The sequence below is a fragment of the Stomoxys calcitrans genome, chromosome 2 (assembly GCF_963082655.1).
Source record: "Stomoxys calcitrans chromosome 2, idStoCalc2.1, whole genome shotgun sequence".
Taxonomy (NCBI): Eukaryota; Metazoa; Arthropoda; class Insecta; order Diptera; family Muscidae; genus Stomoxys; species Stomoxys calcitrans.
This window is the reverse complement of record NC_081553.1, coordinates 13,684,692-13,696,442: the sequence shown is the minus strand read 5'-3', so window position 1 is coordinate 13,696,442 and position 11,751 is coordinate 13,684,692. Positions and strand designations below refer to the sequence as shown.

Genomic DNA, 11,751 nt, shown 5'->3' with positions numbered 1-11,751 from the left:
TTGTGATAAGGCGTTTGTAAATTCACAATCATGGAAAGAATGGAACACTGAATCGGTTATCAACAGCAAACATACAAATGTTTTGCAAAAATGTGCATAAGACGTTGTTAAAATGTGAACGGCTGTTGACAGTTTCGAAAAATTCGTTCACCAACCGCTGTTGGTTTATTAACATCAATGGAAAAAATGCAAATTTGCCCATTAACATTCCATTAAGAAACAGAGGCAAACTTCTCACATATCAATGAATGCAGTCCGATTCAAGTTTAAGCTCAATGATAAGGGACCTCCTTTTTATAGCCGAGTCCGGGCGGCGTGCGGCAGTGCGACACCGTTTCTCTGCATTTTTTGCTCACGCCTCGTATGCTTTGCAAACCTGAAATTTACACGACTAACAGCATGTGCTGAAAAATGCTAATAATTAAAAACTCAAGTGAGAAAAATGAAAGAAAAAATAAAACGAAAAGAAAAACTCGATAAGAATAACACATGCCACATATGCTACCACCAGGGAAAAAATAATACTTCAACATTTCCATGTGAGTTATAGGAGAATTGTTGTTGAAGTTCTTTTGTTAACTTAATTCCTGCAATTGATGTTAGATAAGAAAAATACGAGCAAAAGGGACCTTAAAGGAGGAAAACAAAAGAAAAAAAACACACTTAAGTTCATTTTTTAATTCCCACAGTGTTATTAACGCCATCAGTTCTAAAGATTTGTTTTATTTTTTTTTTTTGTGTTACTTTCAGGGGAGGAATAAAAACGAAAATCTCATAAAACGACAACAGCGTTCCGTTTCTTTTTTTTACGATGCCATGCAAAAGCGACATATGCATGGGAAAGAGTGTCATACTATGCAAATCGGAAATTTAATCAGGATTTAATGTCTCCACCAGTCACTTGCTCGCTGCACAAGGAGTTGTATGCTATTACAACTCCTTAAAATGCACAACAGTCACGGATTGTGAGTTGGCATTTCTTTTCTATTTTCACATCCTGTTGCTTTTTATAATTTTTCCAATTTCCCCCTTTGCGTTTTTATTTAATTTAACACAAACATGACATTCGTGTTTATGCTAGAGTTAACAGTTGATCTCATATATTTCGCCTTTGCCATTGGCACTTGGGTCCTTGCAAAATGAAATGATTTTTTTTAATGCATTCTCGTAAGCTGTAAAAAGCATTCAATGCGTGTGCATGATATGTAAACGAAATGTCAATGGGATGAATATACGAAAATTAAGAGGGATTTTTAAGGAAACTAAAGGGTTTTCCAACAAGAGGTGTTATTTTGAATCAACCGGTATTTCTGTAGTTGTAGCTAAGTTCGGCCGGACTTAATCTGGGGAACCCACTACCTTGGATTCTGATACAAATTTAAACAAAATAAATATATAAGCAAAAATTAAAGCTTCTAGAAACCGGAGGCCACCGTAGCGCAGAGGCTAGCATGTCCGCCTATGACGCTGAACGCTTGGCTTCGAATCTTGGCGAGACCATCAGAAAAATTTTTCACCGGTGGTTTTTCCCCTCCTAATGCTGGCAACATTTGTGAGGTACAAGGCCATGTCGCACTGTGGCACCTCGTTCGGACTCGGCTATAAAAAGGAAGCCACTCATCTACTGGAAAAAGATGAATCTCAAATCAACATTGCCCGCAATAACCAGTGCTGTGATCGGGCGGTTAAAATTATTCAAGACTTCTACGACTCCTGCCGCAAAAAGGAGGTCTTCCCACTAAAATTCTACGTTCGGAGATTGTTTTTGAAATGTTAAGCAAATGTGTTTAAACTGTAATGACTGCGGTTGACAAATGACAACATTATTGCAAATTATCCAAAATATGACGACCATATATATGGGAGCTATATCTTAATCTGAATCGATTTCAACCAAACTTCTTAGATATTTTAGAAGTCGTCAGGGGATATGTTGTACAAGTCGTTGTGCAAAATTTTGGCATGATTGGTCAATAAATGCGCTGGCAGTGGCTCTAGAAGTGAAAATCGCTTGATATACATATATGGCAGCCATATCTAAATATGGATCGATTTCTATGAAATTTACTAGTAATATTAAGAATCGAAAAAAAATCCTTCCTGCCCTTTTTTGCAAGTTTTTTCAAAATCGGAAGAATATATATATGGGAGCTATATATCTAAATCTGAACCGATTTCGAGCAAACTTCTCAGACATTGTGGCAGTCGTCGAGGAAGGCTTGGTTAAAAATTTTGGCAATATTGGTCAATATATGGGACGATATATATATATATATATATATATATATATATATATATATATATATATATATATATATATATATATATATATATATATATATATATATATATATATATATATATATATATATATATATATATATATATATATATATATATATATATATATATATATATATATATATAAGGATATCAGATTCGAATTCTATACTTAAATACCTTTTATTTAAGCCCAATATTGCCATGGTCAGTAAATAAGTCCTGTTTGAGGGATGTTTTGGATATCACATTCGTATTCTACTCGCAAATACCTTTCATTTTAGTTCCATAATGCCATGGTCGGTAAATATGTCCGATTTAGAGATGTTTTGTGGCTTGGGGTGGTCCCCCTAGCCCTTGGTCTGACAATTGGATATCAGATACATTTTCTTTTCCTTAATACCTTTCATTTGAGTCCCATATTGTCGTGATTGGTCTAAATATATGTTTGGTAGGTTTTAGGGTGGGGCAGCCCCCCTAGGTACCCCAGCCGAAATGTAGATACCAAATTTTTATTTTTAGTTTACCATATGAGAGCACACAAAATTTCGCTTAAATCACACGACCAATCACCGAGATCTGGCGTTTCTGAAAATTAGGGTAAGGGGGAGGGTCCGCCCCCCTCCAGATATCAAAAAATTTAGTATCCTATTTTCACCACGGGGTCATTATGCACCATCTGTGAAGATTTCAAGAAAATCGGTTCAGCCGTTTCTGAGTCTATAAGGAACACACAAACATATAAACAAACAAACACAAATTGATTTTTATATACAGGGTGGCTGATGAAAGCCGCTACCAAAAAAAAATGTAATAACTTTTTTTCTATTTAATAATAATAATTTAATAATTAATTTAATTAATTAATTAATTAATTTAATTAATAATAATTTAATAATTAATTTAATAATTTAATTTAACATGAATAAAAGAAAAATGTATTCCATACACCGAAAAAAAAATGTAGCAATATTCATCATTGTAGCAATATTCATCAGCCACCCTGTATAAGATGAAATGCTCACAGACTGGGTCACAAGCAAATTTGTACCATAGGAGTTGCCTTTGTCGTGTGTCGTTGTATGACTTTTCTTTGAGTTACAACGTAGATTGCGACGAATTTCGCAATCCATTAATAGCAAATAATTAAATCCCCTTATAGAGAAAACAAGTAAAAGCGTGCTAAGTTCGGCCGGGCCGAATCTTATATACCCTCCACCACGGATCGCATTTGTCGAGTTCTTTTCCCGGCATCTCTTTTTAGGCAAAAATGGATATAAGAAAAGATTTGCTCTGCTATTAAAGCGATACCAAGATATGGTCCGGTTTGGACCACAATTAAATTATATGTTGGAGACCTGTGTAAAATGGCAGCCAATTCGAATAAGATTTACGCCCTTTGGGGTCTCAAGAAGTAAAATAGAGAGATCGATTTATGCGGGAGCTGTATGAGGCTATAGACCGATTCAGACCATAATAAACACGTATGTTGATGGCCATGAGAGGATGAGTCGTACAAAATTTCAGATCGGATAATAATTGGGACCTCTAGCAGCTCAAGAAGTAAAGATCTCAGATCGGTTTATATGGCAGCTGTATCTGGTTATAAACCGATTTGAACCATATATGACACAGTTGTTGAAAGTAAGAATCAAATAGGTCATGCAAAATTTCAAATCGGATAGGAATTGCGACCTCTAGAAGCTCAAGAAGTCAAGTCCCCAGATCTGTTTATATGACAGGTATATTAGGTTATCAACCGATTTGAACCATACTTGGCACAGTTTTTGGATATCACAACAAAATACTTTGTGCAAAAATTCATTAAAATCGAGTAAGAATAGCGCCCTCTAGAGACTCAAGAAGTCAAGACCCAAGATCGGTTTATATGTCAGCTATATCAGTTTATAGACCGATTTGAATCTTACTTGGCACAGTTGTTGACCACCATAACAAAATACGTCGCGTAAAATTTCATTCCAATCGGATAAGAATTGCGCACTCTAGAGGCTCAAGAAGTCAAGACCCATGATCGGTTTACAATATATGGCAGCTATATCAAAACATGGACCGAATTAAACCATACTGAGCGCAGTTGTTAGAAGTGATACCAAACCACAACGTGCAAAATTTTAGTCAAATCGGACCAGAATTGCGCCCTCTAGAGACTCAAGAAGTGAAGACACAATATCGGATATATGGCAGCTATATCAGGTTATAGACCGATTTGAACCATACTGAGCGCAATTGTTGGAAGTGATACCAAAACACAACGTTCAAAATTTCAGTCAAATCGGACCAGAAATGCGCTCTCTAGAGACTCAAGAAGTCAAGACCCAAGATCGTTTTATATAGCAGCTATATCAAAACATGGACCGATATGGCCCATTTACAATCCAAACCGACCTACACTAATAAGAGTATTTGTGCAAAATTTCAACCGGTTAGCTTTACTCCTTCGAAGGTTAGCGTGCTTTCGACAGACAGACGGACGGACTTTATGGGGTCTCAGACGAATATTTCGAGTAGTTACAAACAGAATGACGAAATTAGTATACCCCCATCCTATGGTGGAGGGTACAATAAAACAAGCCTGTTATCTGCAGGTAGCAAATTCAATATAAGAATGACAAAATTCACTCATGCTGTTATGTTTTAAATAAATCTATACAATTGGGATATATGAAAAAACAGAAGTTAAGCTATTAGCTTTTCAAATGGTAATCAGAGGAAAATAACTCCATATTTTGGTTATTATAATTACAGATGCATATATTATAGATAATAATGGCTGTGATTGCAAAATATAATGTACTTCAGTGTTTTGAAAATAATCGAAACAAAATGAAGCCTCACCTGCTGTTTGCATTTTGGTTCTTGGCATTTTTTGACCTTAGCAAGGTAAATACGTCAACAAAATATTTTTTGAATGAACTTCTCTTTATTACTAACTTATTTTGGGTTAACTTTAAGCCTCAAAAAACCCCCAAAATCGTCCACTTTTTATCGTCTGAGACCACTTTTGATCGTGTCTACCTCCATCACTTCTTTGTGAACATCTCTCGCAAAAATAAAGCTCTGGATATTAATGCGCAGGTAATTCAAACGCCTTCTATTGAGCCCCATATGCTGATATCAGTGTTTATGAGAATGCCCAAAAAACGCCAACAGTCATTGCCCATGATTTCCTATGAGTTTAACTTGTGCGAATTTTTGACTAAAGTTGGAAAAATGAACAAAGGCTCTTCGGGGTTTATAATTACATGGCTAAAGGGCTTTTGGTCTTCCAGCACATTTCCCCAATGTTGTCCCATAACGGAGGTTAGTTGATTGAAAGTTTTAAAGATTTCAATCAGAAATCACGCATATTTCATATTTATTTATTTTAATCTTTATTTTTAGGGGATTTATTCTTGGTTAAACTTAAATATTGAAAAATTTAATATTCCTTCGTTTTTTCCCAAAACGATATATGATGTCACAGTACTGGTTTATCTGCCCAACAAAGGAATTAAGGAAATGGTAACCAATTTAAAATTGGTAGCTGAGCTAAAATAAGCATTGTTAAATTGCATTGTATTCATTGGTTAAATAATTGAATAAAACCTATTTTTGATGGAAAATCTAGACCTAGTATATACCACCAATGGTGTGGTATTCAAGATTAGCCATCAAAAATTTGTATTTGTAACACCTCGAAATATTCGTCATGTCCGTCCGTCCGTGTTTCGAAAGCACGCTAACTTTCAAAGGAGTACAGTGCCTGATATTTTACATAAGTACTTCTAATTAATGTAGGTCGGTTGGTATTGTAAATGGGCCAAATCAGTTCACGTTTAAACATAGCTCCTATATATACCGATCTCCCGAATATACTTCATAAGACGCTAGTGGCCGCAACGCTTATCCTATTTGAGTGAAATTTTGTACGTTGACTTTTCCTACGACATCCAACAGATGTATCAAGTTTGGCTGCAATCGGTTCAAAACCTGATATAGCTTCTATATAAATCGATCTCCCAAATATACTTCTTGGACGCTCTTCTTATCCCAGCATATAAAAAACCCATGGAGATTTCTTGTTACGACTTTGCATTACCTTTTTTATACCCACCACTGTAGGATAGGGGGTATATTTATTTAGTCATTCCGTTTGCAATACATCGAAATATCAATTTCCGACCCTACAACGTGTATATATTTCGGATCGTCGTAAAATTCTAAGACGATTTAACGATGTCCGTGTATCTGCCTGTCTGTCCGTCCATCTGTTGTAATCACTCTAGAGCCTTCACATTGAGATATTGAGCTAAAATTTGGCATAGAAACGACTTTTTGATGCACTTAACTTAACCAGCTCTTGAACGGGCCAAATTGGACCATATTTGGATATAGCTGCTATATAAACCGATTTTCTGATAAAGGGTCTAATGCCCATAAAAACTTTATTTTTTATCCGACTTCACTGAAATTTGAAACAGTGAGTAGTTTAAGGCTTCCCGACAACTAAGAAATATATAGTTCAGATCGGACTATATTTAGATATAGCTGCCATATAGACCGATCTCCCGATAAAGGGTCTGAAGACCATTAAAGCTTTATTTATTACTCGATTTCGTTGAAATTTGCAATAGTAAGTTATTTTAAGCCTCCCGACATCTGACCTAAATATGAATTAGATCGGTCGATATTTAGATATAGCTGCCATATAAACCAATCTCCCGATAAAGGGTCTGAAGCCTATAAAAGCTTTGCTTATTACCCGATTTTACTTAAATTTTAAACAATGGGGTATTTTAAGCTTCCCGACATCTGACCCAAAAGTTAATTACTTCAAGTAACAAGTAAAAAGGCGTTAAGTTCGGCCGGGCCGAACTTTGGATACCCACCACCTCGGGTATATATGTAAACCACCTTTCATCAAAATTCGGTGAAAATTTCATATCTTATGACCCATATCAGTTATATCAAAACATGTTCCGATTTGGACCAAATACTAATAAGTACAGTAGCTATATCTAAAAATTAACCGATCTGAACCATATACGACACGGATGTTGAAAGCCTAAAAGTCAGTGAAATCGGATTATAAATGCGCTTTTATGGGGCAAAGACTTTAAATCGAGAGACCGGTCTACATGGCAGCTATATTCAAATCTGGATCGATCTGGGCAAAATTGAAGAAGGATGTCGAAGAGCCTAACTAAGCTCACTGTCTCAAATTTCAGCGACATCGGGTAATAAATGTGGCTTTTATGGGCCTAACACCATAAATCGGAGGATCGGTCTATATGGCAGCTATATCCAAATCTGAACCGATCTGGGCCAAATTGACAAAGGATGTCGAAGGGCCTAACACAACTCACTGTCCCGAATTTCAGCGGAATCGGATAAAAAATGTGGCTTTTATGACCCTTAGACCCTAAATCGGAGGGTCGGTCTACATGGCAGCTATATCCAAATCTGGACCGATCTGAGCCAAGTTGATGAAGGATGTCGAAAGGCCTACCAAAACTCACTTTTTCAAATTTTAGCAAAATCGGATAATAAATGTGGCTTTTATGGGCCTAAGACCTTAAATCGGCGGATCGGTCTATATGGGGGCTATATGAAGATATAGTCCGATATAGCCCATCTTCGAACTTAATCGAGAGACCGGTCTACATGGCAGCTATATTCAAATCTGGATCGATCTGGGCAAAATTGAAGAAGGATGTCGAAGAGCCTAACTAAACTCACTGTCTCAAATTTCAGCGACATCGGGTAATAAATGTGGCTTTTATGGGCCTAACACCATAAATCGGAGGATCGGTCTATATGGCAGCTATATCCAAATCTGAACCGATCTGGGCCAAATTGACAAAGGATGTCGAAGGGACTAACACAACTCACTGTCCCGAATTTCAGCGGAATCGGATAAAAAATGTGGCTTTTATGGCCCTTAGACCCTAAATCGGAGGGTCGGTCTATATGGCAGCTATATCCAAATCTGGACCGATCTGAGCCAAGTTGATGAAGGATGTCGAAGGGCCTACCAAAACTCACTTTTTCAAATTTTAGCAAAATCGGATAATAAATGTGGCTTTTATGGGCCTAAGACCTTAAATCGCGGATCGGTCTATATGGGGGCTATATGAAGATATAGTCCGATATAGCCCATCTTCGAACTTAACCTGCATATGGACAAAAAAATAATCTGTGCAAAATTCCAGCTCAATATCTCAATTTTTAAAGACTGTAGCGTGATTTCAACAGATAGACGGACGGACATGCCTAGATCGTCTTAGATTTTTACGCTGATCAAGAATATATATACTTTATAGGGGCGGAAATGGATATTTCAATGTGTTGCAAACGGAATGACAAAATGAATATACCCCCATCCTTCGGTGGTGGGTATAAAAATAAACCGATCTGAACCATATACGACAAGGCTGTTGAAAAGTCTAACATAAGTCACTGTGTTAAATTTCAGTGAAATCGGATAATAAATGCGCCTTTTATGGCCTCAAAACCAGAAAAATGTCGAAGAGCCTAACACAAAGCACTGTCCTTAATTTCGGCAAAATCGGACAATAAATGCGCCTTTTATAGGCCCAAAACCTTAAATCGAGAGATCGGTCTATATTGCAGCTGCATTCAAATCTGGACCGATCTGGGCCAAATTGAAGAAGTATATCAAGGGACTTAAGTTAACACACTGTCCCAAATTTCGGCGACATCGGACAATAAATGCGCCTTTTATGGGCCCAAAACCCTAAATTAAGAGATTGGTCTATATGGCAGCTATATCTAAATCTGAACCGATCAGATCCAAATTTAAGAAAGATGTCAAGGGGCCTAATACAGCTCACTGTTCCAAATTTCAGCAAAATCGGATAATAAATGTGGCTTTTATTAGCCTAAGACCCTAAATGGGCGGATAGGTCTAGATGCCATATCCAAATCTGGACCGATCTGGGCCAAATTGACGAAGGATGTCGAAGGGCTTTACACAACTCACTGTCCCAAATTTAAGCAAAATAGGATAATAGATGTGGCTTTTATAGGCCTATGACCCTAAATCAGAGTATCGGTCTATATGGCAGTTATAACGAAATCTGGACCGATCTGAGCCAAATTAATGAAGGATGTCGAAGGACCTAACACAACTCACTGTACCAAATTTCAGCAAAATCTGATAATAAATGTGGCTTTTAATGTCCTAAGACCCTAAATCGGCGGATCGGTCTATGTGGAGACTATATCAGGATATAGTCCGATATAGCCTATCTTCGAACTTAACCTGCTTATGGACAAGAAAAGAATCTGTGCAAAGTTTCAGCTCAATACCTCTTTGATGGGGTTATACTAGTTTCGTCATTCCGTTTGTAACACCTTGAAATATTCGTCAAAGACACCTTAAAGTATATATATTCTTGATCGTCATAAAGTTTTAAGTCGATCTAGCCATTCCCGTCCGTCTGCGAAAGCACGCTAATTTTCGAAGCAGTAAAGCTAGGCTCTTCGGGTTTGGCACAAACGTTTCTTATAAGTGTTGGTCGGTTGGGATGGTAAATAGGCGAAATCGGTCCATGTTTTCATATAGCTGCCATATAAACCGATCTCCCGGTTGGACTTCTTGAGCCTCTAGAGGGCGCTCTTCTTTTCCGATTTGGCTAAAATTTTGCATATATCGTTTTGTTACGACTTCCAACAGTGCTTAGTATGGTTCAGATCGGTTCATAATCTTATATAGCTGCCATATTAACCAATCATGCACGTGGCGTTATGTTATTAGTTTCAATAACTGTGCTTAATATGATTCAAATCGGTTTATAACCTTATATATTAGTCGTAGAACCCATAAAGTATATATATTCTTGATCGCTATGACATTCTAAGGCGATCTAGCCATGTCCGTCCCTCTAGGGATTGTAAATCGGCCAAATCGGACCATATTTAGATATAGTCTCCATATTAACCGATCTGGGATCTTGATTTCTTCAGCCTCTAGAGGGCGCAAATTTTTTCCGATTTGACTGACTTTTTATACAACAACTTCTCCCAAGATCTTTTATATGCAAATATGGTCTGAATCGGTCTACAGCCTAAAATAGCTCCTATATGAACCGATCGCCCGATTTTTTTCTTGAGCCCGAAAAGGGCCAATTCTTATTGAATTTGGTTGAAATTTTGCTTAGGTTGTTTTGGTATGACTTCCAATAACTGGGCCAAGTATGGTCTAATGGTCCGATCTCCCAATTTGACACTCTGAGCCACTAGAGCGGGCGATTTACCTGATATTTTGGAGATGGTATTTTTCTTTGACCTCTAACAGCCATGATAAATACGCTCCACATCGGTCAATAACTTGATGTTGCTCATATATATATATTGAAAAAGTCATTCAAAGAACTTGACAAATTCGATCCATGGTGGAGTGTATATAAGATTCGGCACGGCCGAACTTGGCACGCTTTAACTTTTTTTGAGTTATTTTGTTCTTCTATTTGTGTTTTATTTACAATGTGCGCTTCATAACCTTCAATAACTTTTGTCATTCATACACGTGTATCTAAATGAATTGTTATTTATTGTTTTCGCCATCTTGACATCTGCCGTAATATAATCCATATTTATAACTTTTTAAATGCTGTTAATACTTTTAATCTGACACAATTTGCCAAATATAATTAAAAGGATTTTTCCCAGAAGTATTAAAACAGATGTTGTTTCATAAAATGTTATCTTTGCTTAGACTATGAAATATGCAATGAAATACCTAGGATTCATTTATACACTCCCATATATGCAAGCACATGTACAGACACACACATGTACATGCATTCACATTGAGATATCAAAATATCAACACACATAAGAAAACACATACCATTCAATAATTCATGTGTGAATATATAAATATTTAATGGCATTAGCAAAGTATTAAACCCGATAATCGTGACTTACAATAATCCCTGCATGCTGCTTACACATACATACATACATACATACAGGTGCCGAAAATACTGAGGCGTTTATGTGTAAGCAACGACAACAAAGGTCGAAGAATGAATTAACAAAACGAATGACACCTGTTAATCCCCTCTCAGAGTAGAGTCACCTAACAGTGTAGCACACGTACCGTTATTTGAACTGAGAAGAAACACATGCACGCACACATGCACACACTCGTAGATGAAACACCCTTGAATAACAAATCACCCAATTTAACTTGAAACCTTATTAGGCGTATTAGTAATATGAATACTGAACGTTTATTAAGTATACGCCCGATATGTCAGAGGAGTCTTAACACATTTGCAGGTAGGTCAGGTAACGAAGTAAGACGAATATTAAATGTTGTTGTGGGATGAGATGGAAAAAACTAGTAAAAAATCTGTCGTTTGAGAACGGGTGGTGTTAACTTTTGAAGTTAGAACAGAGTTATTAACAAGATGACGTAGATTTCAAAGCCCCGGGTCAAGA

General features: G+C 36.8%; 1 protein-coding gene across 1 annotated transcript; it reads left to right on the top strand.

Moving 5' to 3' along the window:
- Positions 1 to 5,085: 5,085 nt before the first annotated feature.
- Positions 5,086 to 5,971, top strand: LOC106087265 (uncharacterized). The gene is made up of 3 exons (XM_059363113.1): positions 5,086 to 5,181; positions 5,254 to 5,601; positions 5,683 to 5,971. Exons 1-3 carry the CDS (start codon positions 5,125 to 5,127, stop codon positions 5,836 to 5,838), a joined length of 561 nt encoding a protein of 186 aa, XP_059219096.1. The 5' UTR covers positions 5,086 to 5,124; the 3' UTR covers positions 5,839 to 5,971.
- Positions 5,972 to 11,751: the final 5,780 nt, after the last annotated feature.

Bases quoted from the DNA above. Each gene is read 5' to 3' on its own strand.
- LOC106087265 (XM_059363113.1), top strand. From the start codon at position 5,125: ATGAAGCCTCACCTGCTGTTTGCATTTTGGTTCTTGGCATTTTTTGAC. The intron at 5,182-5,253 runs GTAAATACGTCA...GTTAACTTTAAG, and splicing joins CATTTTTTGACCTTAGCAAG to CCTCAAAAAACCCCCAAAAT. The intron at 5,602-5,682 runs GTTAGTTGATTG...CTTTATTTTTAG, and splicing joins AATGTTGTCCCATAACGGAG to GGGATTTATTCTTGGTTAAA.